The 21,304-nt window shown below is 46.1% G+C and overlaps 1 protein-coding gene across 1 annotated transcript in view; it reads left to right on the top strand.

Annotated features, from left to right (window-relative positions):
• The first annotated feature begins 12,484 nt into the window (after positions 1 to 12,484).
• Positions 12,485 to 21,304, top strand: part of Exog (exo/endonuclease G) — an 18,536-nt gene continuing 9,716 nt past the window's right edge. The window contains exons 1-5 of the mRNA XM_028767347.1: positions 12,485 to 12,656; positions 14,592 to 14,741; positions 16,105 to 16,244; positions 17,537 to 17,613; positions 19,722 to 19,836. Of these exons, the coding sequence (XP_028623180.1) occupies positions 12,494 to 12,656; positions 14,592 to 14,741; positions 16,105 to 16,244; positions 17,537 to 17,613; positions 19,722 to 19,836 (645 nt within the window). The 5' untranslated portion in view covers positions 12,485 to 12,493. The remainder of the gene's footprint in view (positions 12,657 to 14,591; positions 14,742 to 16,104; positions 16,245 to 17,536; positions 17,614 to 19,721; positions 19,837 to 21,304) is intronic.

Here is a 21,304-nt window from a genome sequence, read left to right as displayed (position 1 = left end):
GGAAGTTTAAAAGAAATAGAGAAAAAAGAGAAAAAAGTTTGTGTCTTCTAGTGAGAACTACCATCTTTCTTTGATAAAAGCTCCCTTGTAAATAATTGGCACCGGCTGTAGGTTGGCTGTCTGGGTTGAGTCGGGCATTCATCACTGTGGTTTAGACTGTATCATTTAAACAGCACATCTCTTGACCTTGAGGGTAGGTAGGCCACTTCCGGATTGCTTAGAGGTCAAGCATTGTTCTGTAAGTCCAATGGGTAGCCCTGGGTAGCCCACTTTAACTAGGCGGTATCACAGCCCTCAGACCCACCTGAGGAAACTGTACCTGACGTTCAATTCTTTCAGCAGCAGGTGGGTTCTGTCCCGCCAATAACTGAGCTGTGAAGTCTTGGAGGGCACAGCTCACAGCTGGGCAGCCGCTCCCTCAGCACGTGTGTGGTGCCTGGGGCGGTCCTGGGCTTGTTATTTTTTGTGGGTGTTTGTGTACAGGGTGCTAAGGAAGGCCAGCTGGCATCCCTCCCTCTCAGACCTTAGTCTTTGTTTCCGTGGGTCAGTGTGGACTGGCCGAGTAGTTAGGGGGACGTGTATTCTGTTTCTTTAAGCTACGCCTGCCCCTCCCTCCCCATCTGATTTTGTGCTGTGGTATTTTCTAGTCTCAGAATACTTTCCACTGGCAAAACAAGTCTTAGAGCAGTTGCTTTCTTCTCCACTTGTTTCTTTAAGGAGCTTTAACTATTTATTGAAAAGTGCCATATATCTCTTTTCTTTAGCTTTCTCCTCAGGCAGTGGGGACACCTCTACTTCTGACCCTTAACAAACCAACCACTTAAGGAGTGTAGCTATTTTGCTGCAGAAGTGACCCAGTCACCAGTCACATACCGTGCCAAACACTAAACCCAGCTCCCCTGTGTGGTCTTGTGGCCCTGGGTGGTTTTTCTCTTGTGTTGCTGGTTGTCGTCAGAAGCATCCTGGCCTGGCTGAGCTCTGCTGTGAGATATCCCAGTGAAGCCCGTGTCCAGCCACTCCAGTGTCCTTGTTAGACCTTCTTGTCAGAATGGATTGTCAAGAGGGGCTTCCTGTTTGGTGTGGCCAGGAAAGGGGGAAGTTTGGGTGCTGGCACCTCTGAATAGGGGCTATAGACTGCCTCTTGCCTTCAGGTGACACACCCAGCTGTTCATAGCTAGAAGGTGGGTGATATTCCGGGGTGTGGCCTGGAAACTTAACTTGGGTAGACCTTGTTCTTCCTCCCTCCTTCCCTCCTTCCCTCTCTCTATCCCTCCCTCCTTTTCCTCCTTTTTATTTCTTGTGCCCAGTTGAGTCCTGGGACCTCTGCCTTGCACTTTCCCACAGGTTTTGTATCTATTCCTCTCTCTCCTAAGCTTTCTGGAAGACCGAGGAAGTCCCTCTGTGTGAGAAAGACATGTCAGAGGAGAGAAACAGCTAGGGGTGCTTCCTCCTTCTTCACTCCAAACAGGCTCCCATGACTACTTAGCAGAGACTGTTCTCATTGAAAATACCCGTGACAACGGGCAGTCACCTGTTTCAGGAAATGTCTGAGTCAGAGACAGAGCAAGTGAAGGCAAGGTGGCTGAGTCGTGGACCCTCACTGACAGGGATGCCAAGGAGGGCTGTCAACAGTCATTAGCATCTGGGCTAGCATGGGCTAGCCTGCACTGGCCTGTTACCATGGACACCAGATGCAGGGGAAAGTGCTGGACCTTCTGCTCCTGCATCCACAGCAAAGGGCAGATCCCTTTCTCGTCACTGGGCTACCAGGTTTGCTGGGCTGGCTTTCCTGACAAGGCTTGAGCTTCTAGTAAGGTACATGATACTGTCTGCTCCAGTCTCCTGTCATCCCTGGCATTGACCGTGCCCTTGACTCTCTGTCTTGCTACTCTACCCTACTCTGCCCTAGGGCTTGGGCTATGTGAATGATTTTTCTTGGTGGCCAGCCTCCATAGGTATTTAATAGTTGCCGTGTGTTCTTCGGCTCTGAGAGCCTGTCATGTGGAAGTTCCTATGCTCAGACACTGGGGCAGAGAAGTGACTGTTCCATCTAGAGCTGGAGGGCTTGATGGCTCACACACAGAATTTTACTTTTGCAGTGTGTGAAGTTCTTGAAGCATGCTGGTGGGTAAGAAAATGTCCTATTTGTTTTTCCTAAATGACTAATACGGTAAAAGCTTATTGTACTATAAGGTGAATTCCTGCCGTTGCTCTCAGGACTTGACTCATTAGGTGAGCCCCTGACTCCGAGGAGTTTCCAGGTCACTCAGCTTGGCCTCCATCATTGGCTAGTGCATCTTTTTGGGCTTTTGTTGACACAGCTTTGGAAATGACCAAGCCTGGTCCACATTTCAGGCAGGACTAGTAAAGGATAACTTTCCCAAAAGTGTGGTGTGTCCTCACTAACAGGAAGCTGACAGGAAGGGATGGTGTCCCAGGGGGCCCTTTCTCTCAGCTGGGTGACATGAATTTTCCTTCATCCCTGGCTGTTTGTAAAGGCTACATTGAGAAGTACTTGGCAGCTGGCTTGTCCAGCCTAGTGATGAGTTTAAATCTCAGCTAACATTATTTTAGATAAGAAGGCCCAGTAATTCAGCTGCTGGGATTTTCAGAATCTAGATGCTAAACTCTCCATGACTTCAACATTAAATACCCAGTTCTTTACACACAGTTCTGGGTAGTTGATTTGTTTGGGTAGTTGATTTGTAGCCAGTCCTCTGTGAATGTATCTCAGACCTTTAGAAAGATGTTGAAGAAAGTGTTTTTGAGATACTGACTTAGTTTTATAGGAAAAAGAAGCTGAAGGTCAAAATGTTCCCTTGGGAATCAACTAGTTGGCTCAACCACATTAAAAAAGAAAGAAAAGAAAAGACAGAAAGTTCAAGAGGCACATGAACTATCATATCAATAAGTATGCCCGAGTTCTTTTGTGAGTTCCTTCAGATAATGCTATCTGGACCTATCTGTGATTACGGTCATCTACTGTTGGGCTGACAGTTTGAAGTGAGATCAGGAATGCCTGCATCTTTTTTCCCCCCTGAACCAAGCTGTAGTATTTTCATGCCAATATCTTCCAGGTGTGAAGGAAGCAAGACTTTGCCCTCCTGGTGCTCCGTGGAGCTCCTTAGTGCCCAAACCAGCGCCATTTCCCCCATCTACGGCAACACCAGGCCATCATGTTCCTCAGATGCCAGTGTGGGGTAGTTGGCTCTGCACTGACCTCTTGGCCTCCAGGCCAGTGTCTATACTGTTTAGGCAGAGTTAGTGTGTGCAGCCGTGTGGGTGCATGTGGTGTACTATTCAGACGGGTGTTCTGCACACCTGCAGAGAACAGTTGCTACATTCATTTGTAGACTTTGTGTTTTTGAGTTTACAGTTGAGAGAAGTGTGACCCATTAGTTTTTTCGGGCATGTGAAGGTGGGTTTTTGTGACTAAACAAGCATTGCCTCGAGTCCTGGGGCGCCCACGCTGCACGGGCCCATTCCCGGCTCCTGGTCACTTTACACCAGTGTTGTTAGATAGTGTTGTAAATAAGAGTGGTTATATACCAGACGCCGCTTGAAATTTTACTTTAAGAAATCTATAGCTCCACACATATATTTAGTTATATTTCTTGACAGATTGCCTCCACACAGTATGGAGATTGTTTTATACCACAGATTATTTTTATAAACTAGAGTCAAAGTGAGAATGCGTCTGTAATCTAAGCCAATGAGCTTTACTGTCAGGATTATGTGCACACTGGAGCCGAGTGCTGGGAGCTTAGCTTTCTGTATGCATGGCTTCCTGAATACACTGGCATCCTGGAGTTGGCTTACGGGTTCCCCTTTGGCAGTGGTATCTCTGTCCTCCTTCCTGCCTGTGGAGAGGACAAGTGCTGGGCCAGGGGAGGAGGCCTGTAGTGGGTTTGATTTCTGCTGAACAAAGGGTTCTGAGGTTGAAAGTTTGTCAGCTCCTTCCGTAGGAAGTAGTCCCGTGAGTGGGTTAGGGAGTGGTAGGACAGAAGCCGTGTGCTCTACCCCTAGGGAAAGATTTGGGCTATACAAACCATTGGGATGGGGATTGGTGGCTGAGTTCCACTAACCAGAACTATCTAGGACCAAACTGAGTAGTCCTTTGGAAGCGGTGGGGCACGTGGCTATCACGGTGGATTTCCGTGGAGAGTCGCTGAGCGTACTTTGCCCCTTTTGGTCAGGTCATCCCAGAAGCTGCTTTCTTCTATAACTGTTGAGTCAATCAGGAACCAACGGAGGAAGCTCAGAACCCCAGTCTCACAGCAGGGTATCTTTCTAATTCCTGCAGAGGGATTCTGTAAAGGCCAAGCCAGCCATGGCCAGATCTGAGGTCCAGCTAAAGGCCTGTTCCTACATCCTGCCTGCTGGCTCCAGCCTGCTGCTACAGAACTACACTGGATGGGGCAGCCCTGCTAAGAGATCCTTAGTGTGTCAGTGCAAACCAGCTGTGCTCTCTATTTACCCTGGCTAGAACGCTGTTTTACCTGGGATCTGGATTCCAGATCCAGCCCTATCCTTGGAGCACCCCTACCGCCCTCCCAACACACACACAACTTTTGTTCCCCATAAAAGAACACTTCTGTGCTTTGCAGCTGCCTGTCTTGGAATGTAATTCTGTTGTGCCTTTGTTTTCTGTCACCTGCCCCTCAAAAGCAACTGCTGTAAGCTTTTTCTAACTTGTCTTTTCTAGCCCCTCCCCTCCCCCCTCCCTTTTTCCAGCCCTAATTTCTGGATGCACTTGTGTGATCCAGGTACTCTAAGAACCAGTTACCTCAGTAGAACAGTGTCACCATCTGGCCCTCTCGATCCTGCCGACTCTTACCATACATGCAGGAGGCCCTCTGAGTGCGGACACTGACTTGTTTTAAAGCAAAACTCTTCCCAAGGATGGAACCAGGGGCTTCTGGCAAGCCTGTCCTGACACTGCAGTGGGACTGGTTGGAAGTGTCACCTGAACGGTGCTTCCTGTGCGTTCTGCCATGTTCAGTATTCTCATAGTCTGGAGAGGCAGAGCAACCTAACTGGCTGGTCTCGCACACAAATCAGCCCCAAAGATGAGCTCTTCCTAACACATTTCCAGTCGCTAGAGCTCAGATGTAGAACATTCCTTCAAACAGCAGGGTAGAAGCCCCCATCTACTGCCACAGTGCATTCTGGGAAGATGTCTGTAGTATACATTGCTGTGGGATTAGGCCTTGTGGGATATGGCTGCTTGTCATTTTGATGTATTTTAAATAAATATATATATATATATATTTTTAAAGAACCTTTTTTACCAGTTCAAAAGCTTAATTAGCCAGCTGTCACCACATCTCAGCTATGAGTTGCCCGCCCTAGGCTGTCCTGCTATCCTGCTGACCGTGGGACACCAGGGTCAGCATGTTCCTGGTGGGTTTCAACTCAGCCCTCTGGGTGTTTGGTCTCTGCCCCACTTAGCGGACTGTAGTCCTTAGTCCTTGTAAGTGCTCTAGCCCGAGCAGGATTTTCCCAGGGCACTGCCATGAGTTAAGTGTATGAATTTAGCCAAATAGTTTCTCCACAGGGAAAAGCACTATCATGGAATTTTTTACCTAGTTCAAAAGAAACCAGAATAGTAAAGACTAGTTGTTGAGGCCGAGGCCGTCTGGGAGCAAGCAGTTGTCACGAGGGCAGGAGATCTCATCTGAAATGCTAGGCCCACCAGCAAGGGTGCAATTGTTTAAATGCCAGCGGCTTGCTTTCCTTCGTCGTTCCCCGCCCCCCAATTCCGTAAAAATGCAAAGAAAATCGAGTGGTCCTTGGGAACCGCAGGGAGGGTACCGCAGATCAGAGACACATCTAGACTTCAGGTCTTGCCACAGGTGCACACGATACTGTTTTCAGCTGTACAAGAGAATCTGCTTGTCAACCTGACGTCATCCCAGGTGATGTCAGAGGCCACATTTTTCACATGTTGTTATCTCCCCACATCTGTCATCGAATCTGACTCGCATTATGCAGTACTGTAAAGTTAACTCTCGTCGAGTTTGATGTCGATTCCTGTGAAAAAGAGCTTTCGCCACGTGACAGACAGTGAGTTACAAAACACAGCAGAGCACGGAATTTTTTTCAGGGACAATTTTGGAACCAACAGAAAATGTCACTCTTTAGTTACCATCTTCTGTATCAGTTTTACCAGCTATTTCTAAATTTGTGCATTATTTGGAAGGGAAACCTTAAGGCTTGTCTAACTTAGTGGAAATGTGTGTGTCGCCCTTAGGATGGGTCTCATCCTAAGCCTCACTAAGCTGTGTTATCTAACTTGTATATATGAATTGTAATTAAGAGTTTGGATTCATCTGTTTCTCACGGTTTAAAATGACGAGTCATTGCGAAGTCTGGAGATGTGACTAGTCTATTCTTGTGAGCTGTGGAGGTGAGGAAGCTCTCGGAAATGCTAAAACTAAAATTCTAGGTTTGGGTTGAAATTGGATTAAGTACTGTTTGTATGCCAGAGTATGTGGGGTGCAAATGTAGTAGGGTACTTTTCACCCTTGTAGCTATAAAATAAACATTTTGTAGAACAGAAAATAGCTTGTACTACTGAATTAACAAAAGTTATACTAAAGTATCATGTCTTAAAAATATATATATACATATATATATATATACAGAGTTAAGCTTGTTGCTGTTACCCTGTCTGGATTTGAAAAGTGTGCTGATTTATATATATATATATTACACACACACACACACACACACACACACACACACACACACACCTATAATGGCCTGAAGCAGACATCCATGTAACTACAGTTGCAAAATGCAAACATTTTGGAAAGAACATTGTACCATAGTTCATTCATTTGCGTGGATCTTTGCTCCTTTTTCCTGTGGTAATTTTAGAAACGAGTGTCAAGTTTGAAATTAGATCTGCTAAGTTGGGGTTCTGCTGTTGAATTCTACACTGGGTCCCCAAACAAACCGATGTGAATGTAGTTTTTCCCCTTGTGTGAAGGAGCAGCCACACCCCCAACAGAATAGGAGGAAAAGTCTAGAAGTATCTCAAGGTTTATCTTTTTGTATATGAAAATAAATAATAATAAATAAAGTAACCTTGTCTGTATTTATTTTCTTTTTTTAAAATTTGTGAATATTTTTACCTGTGTGTATCTGTATGCCGACTATATGTGGATGCCCAGAAAGGCCAAAGCTGGTGATCAGATCCTCTGGTGCTGGAGTTACAGGTAGTGGTGAGCTGACATTTGGGTGCTGGGAATTGAACTTGGGTCTTCTGGAAGAAGTGCACCTAACCACTGAGCCATCTCTCTAGACCCTTTTAAAGATTTCATTATTTGTTTGTTTATTTATTTATTTATTTATTTGGGTTTTTTTTTTGAAGCAGGGTTTCTCTTTGTAGCCCTAGATGTCCTGGAACCAGGCCTCAAACTCAGAGATCCATCTGCCTCTACCTCCCTGGGATTAAAGGCATGTGCCACTACTGCCAGGCATTTTTTACTTTTTAAAATTATAGCAATGTATCCTATTTCCCCACAACTGTCTGTCTGTCTGTCTGTCTGTCTATCTGTCTGTCTTTCCATCCTTCCCTCTTTCTTTCCCTCCCCAAGATGACTTCCTCTGTGTAGCTCTGGCTATCCTAGAATGTACTCTATAGACCAGGCTAGCCTGGAATACCTAGATCTGCCTACCTGTGTTCTGCCTGAGTGTTGGGATTAAAGGCATGTGCCACCACCTCCCAGCTTCAGTTTTTATCTTTAAGTTGTGTGGGTGGTGGGATTACTTGCATGTGAGTTCAGTGAGAAGAAGGTATCAGATTTCCTGGAGTTGGAGTTACAGGTAGTCACAACTTCCCAACATGAATGCTGGGAACCGAATTCGGATTCTCTGGAGGAGCAATGAGTGCTTTTTACTGCTGATGGCAGCTCTATTGCCGCCTGTCTTAATTACATGGGCTGGTTCTGGCCACCCTGTGGGCTCTTGTTTGATACACATGGAGGCCACTGTCTTGGGGGACTGGAGCTAAGTACCATTCTTTACTTCTGCCAGCTAGGCTAGTGAGATGGTTCAGCCAATTAAAGATACTACTCAAGCTGGAGAACCTGAATTTGGTCCCTTGAACCTACATAAAGGTGTAAGGGAAGAACCCTTATACTTAACCATCAGCTAGTGGCAGGTTGTAGATCCCGGCAATCGTGGCACTTGGTAGATGGGTATGGGATGGCCAGTGGCTCAAGGACTAATGGACTATTTCTGGGACTAAGGGTAAGTTCTTGAAAGCCAGGAGGATGTTTTCTGAAAGCACCCAGAACTCCACCTCAAGCCATCCTGTGCCTTGCAGTCTATGCCGAGCAGGATTCTTGTGAGTGGATCGAAGACACCCTGGGATTCAGTTTTGTTTCACAGATGACCTCTGCCATGCATGGCTAAGTGTGGACTCACTGCTGAAGTGATGGAAAAATAATGTCACCAAATGAGAAAACAGGTCCTCAAAATAATAACATAATACCGGTTTCTATTGCCTCGTAGAGAAGACAGCTTCAGAAATCAGCTTGCTGCTCTCTCCAGACAAGATCTTAGGACCTATGGCTAATTTGTTTAAGTGAGAAATGTTTTTTGAGTCAGATTTCTGTATGGGTAGATGCCTTTTAACTCATCCCTTATTAAGCACCTGCTAAAAAGCTCTTAAGTGGTTCTCCACAGACCGGTTCTGCAAACTTTGGCCTGTTTTAGTCTTTGAGATATAGAAAGCTCTTGTTTCATTACTGCAGAAAAGGAAGAAAAGGAAGACTTTAGACTCACTTTTAGCAGGATGGTAGTGGTACACACCTTTAATCCCAGCACTTGGGAGGCGGAGGCAGATGGATCTCTGAGTTCAAGGACAGCTTGACATACAGAGTGAGTTACAGGACAGCCAGGGCTACAAAGAGAAACCCTGTTTCTAAAAAAAAAAAAAGCAAAATTAACCAGCCAACCAACCGACCAACCAACCAACTTACCAACCAACCAACCTAACTTGACACTGTAGATAAGTTTGTTTGAGAAGTAGAAGAGAGCTCAGGGATTATCAACTTGTCCTCCACTGATAATCATAAGGATCCCTATGGAATACCAGGGGTTTCTTGTACACTTTAAAAACTGGTCCAATCCTTTTACAGGTCGCCATAATGTTCTACCATCCCAAAGCAGCAGTCCTTCCAATGAGGCCAAGTGGCATTTACTGTTGTTTTGTAGGAAAGGGCCTGGATTAGGAAAATCTACCATCTTTATGTTTAACATAACGGTTTATACTTTAAAAAAATGTGTATAGTCGGTTTGTGTGTATCTGTGTCTGTGCGTTTTGTGTGTGATGAGAACATAGTAACTGGAAGAGGTCTTCAGATTCCCTGGGACAGACTTCTAGCTTGTTGTGAGACTCCATGTGGGTTCCAGCATTTGGACCCAGGTCTAGTGCTCAGACCCATGTAACAAATTCTATCCAGAGCTAGTAAAGTGGCCTTCGGGTGCACAGACCAGTATTTTTTGGTTGTATTGTCAGGGCTATCCATTGCACATGATAGGAATTATTAGGCTAAAAGAGGCTGTAGTGAAAGGAACCTGGGTGAAGTGGCTATCTGTCTTGCGACAAGACATGGAGGGCGGGCTTCAGGAGCCTTGAGAGCTGGGGTCATTGAGTTGAAAGCCCTCCAGACCTGTACGAAAGCATTGCTTCTGTAATTGCTCAGTGGGACCAGATATATTTGCTCAGTTGTTTACTCGGCTGGAAACTAGTCTGTAGAACCAGCTTGAGTTTGTTAAATCACAGGTTTGCTACCTATATTAGAACTATAGCTCCCTAGAAAAGGCAGCTGACCTAGCTCAAGAAATCAAGGTCAGAGACCTATGGGATTTATACTTGACTTCACAGAAGATATTCTTGGGGAGGAATTTCTCAAACGCCTTTCTCTGTTTGAGGCTTTTAAGACAATGCCTGAAATTCCTTAGCTGGTCTCTTGAAATGGCCTTTTGCTGAGTGATTGTCTTTGAGGTCAGATGAAAGGTATTATTTCCAGTTAAGAAATGGGAATTGACTGGGGATGTGGGTTATTTAGTAGAGTACTTGCCTAGCATGCACGCTCTGGGTTAGAAACATCAGCATTGACTAAATTGGGCATAGTGGTCCACACGTGTAATCTCAGCATCCTGGGTGAGGAGGCAGAAGAATTACATGTTCAAGTCCATCAGTGACATGAAAAGTTCAAGGTTATCCTGGGATGTGAGTCCCCATCTCAAGAGGGAAGATAGCAGTGTACTGTATCAAAATTTTGGGGCAAGGGTGTTTTTTTTGAGACATAGTTTATCGTGTAACAGCCCTGGTTATCCTGAAACTTTTTGTAGACCAGGTTGGCCTTGAACTCAGACATCCATTTGCTTCTCCCTACAAGTGTTAGGATTAAAGACGTGGAAAAACCACACCAGCAAATATAAGTCCATGTGGGTGTTAGGGCCTGTGAATTGCTAAAGAATAATACCATAGACTCAAACAGTATGCTAAAGTAAAGAACATTTATTGAACAAATTCCTACATACAGGGGCCCAATTCCATCAGGATGGAAGAGCCCTGACTGAATTTGAAGATTCAGTTGTAAAGCCAAAAAGAAGAATATTAGGGATGGTTAGGTGATCTTGATTGGTGGGTTCTTTCTCTGGGGGTCTGGGTGATGCTATGATTGGTTAGGGTCTTGATTCAAGCATTCTTGACCAGCTTTTCTTGTTTCATGACAAGGAGGTATTGAGACCCCTCTTTTTTTAGGTTTATTATTTCATGTATATGAGTACACCATCGCTGTCTTCAGACACACCAGAAGAGAAGAGGGCATCAGATCCCATTACAGATGGTTATGAGCCATCATGTGGTTGCTGGGAATTGAACTCAGGACCTTTGGAAGATCAGTCAGTGCCCTTAACTGACTCCAGCCCGGTATTGAGGCTCTCCATCGATTTCTTGGCTGCAAGCTTGCCTAACTTCTTTTGCAAGCTGGGGAGGGGTCCCTTTTACATAAGCCTGGTTGTTCCAGTAACTGACTTGCCCAGTTCTGAGAAGTAGAAACTCAGACCTGGTCTCCTGCACTGCTAGTTTGAAGCCTGTCATGGAGTCAGCCTGTCTTAGGCCAGTGCTGTCTTTTTATGGGAAGCTGGAGACTGCTGCCAGGTGAAGACCCATTTATCTTAGTGGATATCTATTAAACACAAATATTCTTCCTGTAAAAAAATAATTTTATTTCATGTGCATTGGTGTGAGGGTGTCAGACATAGTTGTAAACTACCACGTAGGTGCTGGGAATTGAACCCAGATCCTTCAGAAGAGCTGATAGTGCTTTTAACCACTAAGCCATCTCTCCAGCCCTCATGGTCTCCCTTTATCAGTAGGTATTTGCCTGTCAATTTAGTAGTCGAAGACCAAGTAGAGAAGTGCCATACGGTGGCTAAGGTTTGCAGTGTACTTGACGGCAAGCATACCGTGTATACCGCCTTAGTTCTCAGACGAATCCCTATTGTCTAAGGTGACGATTTTAACTTCTTTTTTTTGAGACAGAGTCTTGCTATGTAGCTGAGACTCATTTGGAAGTCACTGTGTAGTCTAAACTGATTTTGGAACTCAGACATTCCTTCTTCAGCTTCCCTAGTGCTGGGATTACAGATAGGCTCCACCAAACCCAGTTACAGTTTACTGCATCTCCTTATTTATGTCTGGCAGTGCATACCTGTGCATGTAGGAGGGCAAGAGCATGCCTGTGGTACTTAGAGGACAGCTTTCAGGCGGTTAGAGGATAGCTTTCAGGAGTCGGTTCTCTTCTTCCACCAAGTATGTTCGAGGGATTGATTTCAGGTGTCAGTTTTGGTGGCAAGCACCCTAACTGGATGAGCCATCTTGGTGATCTAGGCACAAATTAAAAGAGGAAACGTGGACTAGCACATGCCTGAGTAGTTTGGTAGGAATTTAAACTTCTGAGCTCTGGTCTAGAGTCTCTTGCTACCACTGAGTACTGTTTTCCCAAGAAACTCGATAGAAAGTACAACAGTTTAGGACTTATGATGTGTGTGTATTTTGACTTTGAAGTCGCAAACAGTTCAGTGGAGTACATACAGGTTTTGAAACCACGGTGAGTTGGATCCCAGTTTAGGAGATCCTCGGTGGATCATGAGCACACGTTTACTCACTATTAAATGAGACAAAGGGCAATTTCTTCAGAGGACAGTACACGTACAACATTAAACTGACAAGCCAGGACACTTTCAACCCATTCATCAACTGGCCTGGACCAGGGATGGAGGCAGGAGAGCCGGCCCTGCTGGACACTAGGGGGCGCACGAGGTCCTCAGCAGCGAAGGCGTCTGGAAGGCGGCTCGGGATGGCGCGTGCGCGCCCGGTTCCCGAGCCGGCGATTGGACCATTCTGGTCTCGGAGCCTCTGCGTGCGCATGCGCGGCAGAGACAAAGTGCCGGCGCCCCCGGAGTCATGGCTGCAAAGAGCTTCGCTTCCCGTCTCAGGGACTCGCGGCGGTTTCTGAAAGGCTTCTTGGCCGGGGCTGTAGTGGGCGCCGCGGGAGCGGGGCTGACGGCGCTGCAGTTCCTCCGGCGTCGGGACGCGGGATCCGCAAGGCCGGCGAGGCAGCCGCACGGTGAGTCTGCAGGCCGGCTCCATCCCCGGGGCGCGGCTCCCTCTGCTCCCCCAAATTCTTCCGGCTGCGGGCTCGCACTTCACCTCCCCTCCATCCTTAGCTCCACCCCGAGCTGAGACTCTGTTTGTTCTCCACCTTAGGTGCAGCACAGTGCCTGGTACAGAGTTGGCCTTCAGTAAGTGTCTTAGTTTCTTTTCCTGTTGCTGTGACAAAGTATACCTGACCGAAGAAGCAACTTAAGGGAAGGGTCTGTTTTAGCTTCTAGTTCGAGGTGCACCCCATCATGGCGGGGAAAGATCTCGAAGCATCTGGCTACATCGCTTCCACTGTCAGGAAACAGGGACGAGTGCGTGCTGCTGTCCTGCTCCCCTTCTCCCAATTGTATACAGTGCGGATCCCAGTCAGAGAATGACCCCGCCTGTAATTAAACTGGGGGTTCCCATATCAATCAGTACAATCAAGATCCCCCTCTCCCCATAGGATCGTAGTATGTACATCCTTAAATTAACAGGGCACTTTATCTTTACACAAAGAAGTGGGCACAGACCCATGTCATTCCAGGACAAGCTGAACCACCTGCTTCTTTGACACTTGCCATTGTGCAGGAGGACTACTCTGGGAAGGCACGGGGTAGAGTCACTTGGAAGCAGCTCCCGGTTGAATCCACTAGGAGGAAGTGTCAGTTTCCCAGCCGGGCTGCCTTGTAGGCTGCAGTCTTTCCTTGAGCTAGAACACTGGGGAAGTATCAGTGAGGGACAGTGTGGGTGGGCTTTTTTTTTTTTTTTTTTGAGCCAGTATTTACTGTGACCCAGCCAGGCATCAGACTGGTTGGAGTAACAGGTGTGTGCACTCACTCATGGAATTAGAGTCTTTTAAAAATTAAATGGAACCCTGGCCGGTTAGCTCAGTTGGTTAGAGCGTGGTGCTAATAATAAAAATTAGATGGATACTTAACCTGGCGGCTGATATATCATGATGATGAAAAACTAAAATTATGGCCGTTTTTATCTCTATAAGTAGCAAGATGTTCCCATCGTCCAATTTTATCAATGACTGATAATTAGTAGTGGCGCTATTGTTTTCCCTTGAGTTCTCTCCCTCTCTCCCTCTCTCCCTCTCTCCCTCTCTCTTTCTCTACACACACACACAGAGTTTGTGGTACAGACACACTTGCAAAACTGATATGAAAAACTAATGTGATTGGGTTCTTATTTCTTTTTGGTGTCAGGAATAAAGTTAGGGCCTCTAGTACGTGCACAGCTCTGTCACTGAGCTATGCTCCGCCTCCACCCTGCACGCCTCTCCAGCCAGGCCTTTATTTAACTATGTAACCATTACTATTGCTGCGTGTAGCAGCACATGCCTGGAAACTCACTGTGTGGTAGGCAGGGGCAAGAGGAACAAAAGTTCAAGGCATGCCTAGGCCACAGAGGACTTCATAGTTAGGTTTTTTTGTTTGTTTGTTGTTTTGTTTTTTGAGACAGGGTTTCTCTGTGTAGCCCTGGCTGTCCTTGAACTCACTCTGTAGACCAGGCTGGCCTCGAACTCAGAAATCCACCTGCCTCTGCCCCCCGAGTGCTGGGATTAAAGGCGTGTGCCACCACTGCCCGGCGACTTCATAGTTAGTTATGAGTAACCCTGCATTTGTTCCCAGCACCAAAACCAAACACATATTGATGAAGCTTATTGTGAATACCCAACAGATGACAGGCAAAGGAGGATTTTGCTGAACTATTTTCTTTGACTTAATAAATAATGGCAAAGATGAGGCCCCTCCTCCTCCCAAGGTCTCAGAATCGGACTCCTTGGTGAGACTTTTGAGCCAGTTGGTTTTAGACATCACTGTTGTCTTTAGAATCTTTTGCTCTTAATAAGAGTCACTAATTACTTTTTTTTCTGTTCATAACTCCCTCTTTTATTTTCTTTCTTTCTCAGAATCTTCAGAAAAAGTTGTCTTGGAACAGTTTGGATTTCCTTTAACTGGAACAGAGACTAGACGTTACACTAACCATGCCTTGTCTTATGATCAGGCAAAACGGGTGCCCAGATGGGTTCTGGAACATATATCCAAGGACAAGATCATCGGTAGGTGGTTGGGAAAAGTGTCCAGGTGCTGATTAAAGGGTTTCCATGTTCAAAACAAGAGGACTGTTGATAATTTCAACCTTTGTACCTCTTAGCACACCTTGAAAATGATGTTTGTTTGTTCTCTGAGAAGCAGCAGAGAGTTACCTCCTGAACCACAGGGAGAGAGACAGAAGGAAAAAAAAGAGACTGGGCCTAACATGAGCTCTTGACATCTCAAAGCCTACTCCCAGGAACACAGCCCCTTTAGTGAGGCAGGCCACACCCCCTAATCCTTCTCCTTCTCAGTGGTCCACCAGGTGGGGACTAGCTGTGTGTGTGTGTCTGTGAAGGCCATTCTCATTCTAACTACCACACTGTTTACAAAGGTTCATCCCACTCAGAAATCTGGTTTAGAAGTTCCTGGGTGGAGTTCCTACCTTAGATGTTTATTTTGTCATGGCCTGAGAGGCAATAGAGAAGCTGTAAGAAGCTCTCCCTGCTGAGCATGCCCAGAACAGACCTCTGTGTCTATATGTAACCCTTATCCATGAACTCAGTACAGATAAGCTTGCCAGAATATCATTTTGTAAAACACAATACACAAGTGTCTATTTTTAGTTGTCTCATATATGAATATTTTGTATATTAATGTTTTAATTGTTTCATACGTGAGGGTTTCATATCAGCATGTAATGGGTTTTGATCAAGTCCACACCCTCTTCCCTTGCCTTTAGTTCTACCCTGTCCCTTTTGGCACTATTTCCTTATAATTTCATGTGTTCCTCTTTTTCTTAACGTCCACTCCCCCCTGCCCCCTCCACTCCTGCCCCCTCCGCTCCTACCCCTTCATTCCCCGAGGCCACTTAGTGCTATCAGTGTGTACACTGGAAGGTGGGTTGCACCATCTTGAAAAACTGACTCTTTCTCTCCTCGGGGCCATCAGTTGCCAGTGGCTCCTCGGGGAGAAGAGGGACTTTGTGACCTCCTGCCCCTTTGTTGGTGTGAACTTGTGAGTGCTCCTGGGATCCTGCGTGTGCTCCTGGGAGGCTGAGAGCTATAGGATGGTGCTTTGTAAAACAAGTTGATTTGGCGATGTCGTTTTTTCTGCTCCTCACCACTCACCATTTCTGCCTGTACACTGTGCAGGGCGTTTTCTCTTTAACTGGAAAAGCCAGAGTCCGAGAGGGAGCTTCACAGTAGGAGAAGCATCCTGTCCTAGACTAACCTTGCCAAGCTCAGATGAACTGTCTCAACTGTTTTAGGACCTGGAGACATGCAGATGGTCCCTGACGCCAGCTACTTGAAGTTGTACCTTCCCACACCGGTCAACCTGCCTGCCTTAGAGGACCCACTGATAACCGTTCTGTGTGTTTTTCTTCAGGTGACGCGGACAGAAAGCATTGTAAATTCAAGCCGGATCCTACTGTCCCTTCAGCCTTCAGCGCCCTCAATGAAGACTATATTGGAAGTGGCTGGTCACGAGGTCACATGGCCCCTGCAGGAAATAACAAGTTTTCCAGTGTAGGCACACTGTGGAGAGGATGAGGTTGTGGGGCTGGTGATTTAGGAACCAGGTTGTGAAGTTTGAGAGTGTCCTCATCTGCTTTTGTTAGCTCCGTGCCTTTTTAAAATTTTAATTTATGCACATTTGTATTTTGCCCGAATGTCTGTCTGTCTGTGTGAGGGTGTCAGGTCTTGGACTTTACTTTTACTTTGTGCATGTTAAACAAACATTTCACCGCTGAGCCACACCCAGCCCCTAACTCATTTTTTTGTTTTGAAAAGTTTCAGAGATGAAGAAAGTTGAAACACAGCAGCAGTCAGTCTGACGCAGCGCCTGCCAGGGTGCTGGTTTAGTCACTGAGGTGGAGCTTTGTCCACGAAGATTAGATACACAGAGAGAGTGCATTTAAGTGGCTAAAAACTGGAGGAAAAGGGACGTTTTTCTCTACTACTTTTGAACTAAAATTTGGTTTTCACACCTCTTACATAAAATTTCTGGAAGTTGACCTTTCCTCCAGATGTACAAAGCCCAAATTTTTTCTCATTCTCCCTGGAGGCCTTTAGTTAGTCCCTGGAGCTTATAAACCTGCATCCGAATGGCCGCTATAAGTGGTAAGAAAAGCCAGCCACACTGAACTACTTGCATTATAGTTTTTATTTATTATTATTACTACTTGAGGCATACCTATGTAGCCCAGGCTGGCCTAGAACCCATTATGTAGCTTAGGATGACCCTGAGTTTCTGATCCCCAAGCCTTTACCTCTGAAGTAATGGGATGATAGGCATGTGCCACTGTGCCCAGCATATGTACATACATATATACATACCCCAATCCTTTACCTCTGAGGTAATGGGATGTAGGCATGTGCCACTGTGCCCAGCATATGTACATACATATATACGTATACATATGTAGTTTTAAATTTAAGTTGTTTTGTGTGTATTGTGTGTGTGTATGCATGGATTGTATGTGGAAGCCAGAAGACATCTTTGTAGAGTTCTTTCCTTCATGTGTATGTGGGTTCTGGGCATCAGATTAGGGGTGACAAGGTTGTGGGGCAAGCACCTCTACCTGCAGAGCCATCTCACTCTCCTGGAGGTGTTACTTTGCATAACCGTGGATTTCTGTCTTGGGATATTTCTGTCTTTAATTATGTAAACAAACATCAGCAGATGGGGGACGGGTGGGGGATGTGGCCTACGTGGGGCTGTGGCTCGAATTCCAGCGCTGGTGAGTATAGAGACTAGCTGTTAGAGCTCTCTAGAGCGAAGGCATTCTCGAATAACACACTGTATCATTCCTTCGCAGGAAGCCATGGCAGAAACCTTTTACCTTTCTAATATTGTGCCTCAGAATTTTGAAAATAATTCCGGCTATTGGAATAGGTAGGTATGGACAGTGGGGCGTGCTGGACTGCCGCATGCTGCCCGTGCTGTCTGTGTTCACTCCTCGGGTGCCGTCCTGGCTGGACAGCTGCTCTCTTTGCTGTGGTTGAGAGACAGCCTGCCTCTCCGGTCCATCTGCTACTGCTCAAATGTCAGGTTCCAGAGAAGCTGCTCAGGATGCTATTCCTGCTAGTAACTGAGCAGTGCGTCAGGAAAGCTTTGTTCCTAAGCTTTGTAGGGAGGCCCTGTCTTCTGATTGTCCTGAGATGACCCATGCGCACTACCCCACCTGGTCTGCTTGAGCTTTGCAAGAGAAAAAAAAGCTTTTGTGCGGTACAATTCGACATTTTAGTGGTAGACATTATGAACGTGGCAAGCCATCTGCTTCTGACGGTGCTGACTTTGCCAGGCAGTCTTACCAAACATCTGAGACTGGCATGGACTGAGGTCATCTCAGGCAGGTGTGCTTCTCTTGTGTAATATTTTATAGTTCAGAATACAGCTAAGGGTGTTGTTCATTGGTAGACGGCTTGCTTCAAATGCACAGAGGTCTTGCCTTCACCACCAAAACAAAACAAAACAAACCTAAAAACCTAACAAAAGAAAGGAAGAAAAGAAAATGCTCTACCAGAGGATCTGAGTTCAGTTTCTAGCATCATGTGGTGGCTCACAGCTGTAATGCTAGTTCCAGGGGATACGGGGTCCTTTTCCGGTGTTCATATAGCACACTTACATGCAGGTAAAATGCACTGATAAAATAAAAGAAAAATCTAAAAAAAAAAATGTTAAGAAAATGTCCTATATTTAGAAGATGCCAGGGCTGGAGAGGCAGCGCAGTGGCTAGGAACCCATGACTAGGAGCTTGCAGGAGACAGGAATTTGCCTGCCAGGACCTGTACCAGGTAGCCCACAGCCTCCTGGAATTCTAGCTCCAGGTTCCAACACCCTCTTCTGTCCTCTGTGCACATAGAGACAAACAAGAACCATGAAGTGGGTCTGTAAAGCCTTCCTAAGTCAGGGCCCATCTGTTTCATCTGTACACTCCAGTCCCTCCCACCTGCTCAGACTATAATATAGGACTTTATACGTGTGCATATAGGAGACACAGTATGACTATTGCACTTAAAACAATTAACAGTAATTCCTTAGCGCCGGCTCTATAGTGTTCAAATCCCCCTACTGTCTTTGCTGCTGGGATTCAGTTAAGGTTCCAGTTTAACTCGCAGGTCTCCTCACTCCTGAGTTTGTCATTGTTGTGTCTGCAGACCGCACACCTATGGGAGCCTCTCACGTTTCCTTCTCCCAAGGGAGACCTTGGTAGAGAAGGACACCTCACCTTGTAACTAGGAATCCGCACTCTGAGAGGAGTGGTGGCCGGTGCCACCATCCCCTGTAGGTCATGCACAGAGCAGTTCAAAGAGTGTATACCGCTACCACATGGACGGTCTTGTCATGAGCCTCCATCTCTGTACAGATTCATTCCAGAGACAGTCGGCGAATGGGACAGCCAGAACCTAAGCGTCCTCTGTTAAGCTAAGCAAGGGAGTCCATGTTCCTAGTATCCTTAGCCTTTTAGGAAAGGTGCGTCCTGGTGATGAGAGACAAAAGAACTCTCATTTATCCAGTAGTCTCATGATACACGTTCTAGAAATAGCCATGACTTGGGGAATTACAGTTTAGCTTTTGACTTTTATGGGTAAGTGCAGGAGACATGGTCTGAGAACATCTCGGTGTTAGCCTTCCCTTCATTCCCTTCAGCTTCAGATGGGATGAGCTTGTGTAGGTTAGGGTGCATAGCTACAGTCTTGGTACTGTTCTTAGTTTAAAAAAAATTATTGGTTTTTTTGTTTTGAGACAGGGTCTCATTATGTAGCCTTGGCTACCCTGGGACTTATTACGTAGACAAGACTGGTCTCTAACCTATACAAATCCTCCTGCCTCTGCCTTCAGGGTGCTGGGACTAAAGGTGTGTGCCACTATGGCTAGCTCTAACTTAAGTTCCTAAATGAGATGTCTCATTTAAGAGTCTTTCCCAGGGACTGGGTGGCTTGCTGCTTTCTTACATGTATGCCTGTGAGCATAAAACATACTTTTGGTTTGTTTTCCAGGATAGAAATGTATTGTCGTGAGTTGACGGAGAGATTTGAAGATGTTTGGATAGTATCAGGACCTTTAACCTTACCCCGTGCTAGGACTGACGGAACGAAAACAGTTAGTTACCAGGTAGGGACGTGTAACATTCCCGCTCACGTTGTTCCGTGAACCTGTAATCTCGTTTGATGCTCTGCCTCCTAATGCCATGCATTCAGCATTATCTGTCAGGTACCTCCTGTGAGGGTTAGAAGAGGAGGAGATCCAGTGAGGGGTAAAAAGCAATCAGTGACTTCCAGATGCCCACAGCTAAAGGGAGGCGTTCACCATCCAACTGTGCTCAGACAAACAGATCTGTCAGAAGGACAGGGGAGCGAGCTGGGAGGAGGTTGGGTTAAGCCGCCAGAGTCTACAGTCACAGGCTTACCATATCTGTGACACAATAGGAAAACCAGATGGAGTGTAGACCAACTGAGTTAAGTTGGTTCCACTGGTGAGTGAGTACACAAGGCCAGCGCGCTCCCAACTGACGTCAGCTGAGGAGTTGTCACAAGTGGAAAACTTAGGGATCATTTTGTGGCTGTCACAGTAACAAGCTATTCAAGCATAAATCATCAGCAGATGCCAAAGTGTAGCAGAAGTTCTGTGAGGAACAGGGTGTGTGCTCACCATCTCATAAGTCATTTAGTGATCGAAAAGGTGAGAAATGAGAACTTGAACTTCGAAGCCAAACGACCAAAGTCCCTGTCTCTAGTAACAGGACTTCCTGCTGATCAGAGCTTCTGCTGTGCTGCCTGAGGAGAAAATGCCACTTCTGCAGAAGAGAGTAACATTCAATTCCATTGTGTGGAAATAGCAGGAGGAGCCCAGAGAGGACAGTATAAAACACACTGTGTGCTTTATCAGAGAGGGGTCATGTCATGAACTCAAAGGCCAGGGAACCAGCTGGGCTTGGGTAAAGTCTGATGTTCAGAATTGAAAACATGCAAGGATGATATTCTCTGGTCTCAGTTTTCATTACACTGGAGCATATAATGTTGTCTGTGATGGAACTTGGCCATTAGTTTATCAGTGGATGATGCTCAAGAAGTTCAAGTGGCCTGAAGAGTTTCTAGAGACCTGTCAGCCTTCCTCAGTCATCAGATGCATGGGGTCAGCCAGGCTTCCTGAAGGTGTGTTTTGAGTAAGGGTCTTGGCTTTTGTTTTTGTTGTTAAAACCTTACTTGTCTTAGATCTTTGTTTTCTGGGCTTCTGAGCCCTTCCCATTCGAGGTCTTTAATGTGTAGGGCCTACTGATGTTTGCATCAGCAGGGCTTTAGTTCAGCTTTCCTCAAGAGCCTGTCGTGGGAGGGAGGTGCACACCTGCAAATGACATTCCTCAAACTATATTCTTGATTGCATTCTCTTTCCTTCCTTTCTTTGTGTTCATGTGCATGTGTGTGCATGTGTGTGTACATGTGTGTATGCATATGTGCACAGTGTGCACATGTGTGTACATGTGTGTGTGCATATGTTCACAGTGTGCGTGTGTGTGTACATGTGTATATGTGTGAATATGTGCACAGTGTGCATGTGTGTGTACATGTGTGTATGCCTATGT

This window comes from Grammomys surdaster, unplaced genomic scaffold (genome assembly GCF_004785775.1).
Source record: "Grammomys surdaster isolate TR1022 unplaced genomic scaffold, NIH_TR_1.0 172, whole genome shotgun sequence".
In the NCBI taxonomy this organism is placed as follows: Eukaryota; Metazoa; Chordata; class Mammalia; order Rodentia; family Muridae; genus Grammomys; species Grammomys surdaster.
This window is presented reverse-complemented; position numbering and strand designations above follow the sequence as displayed.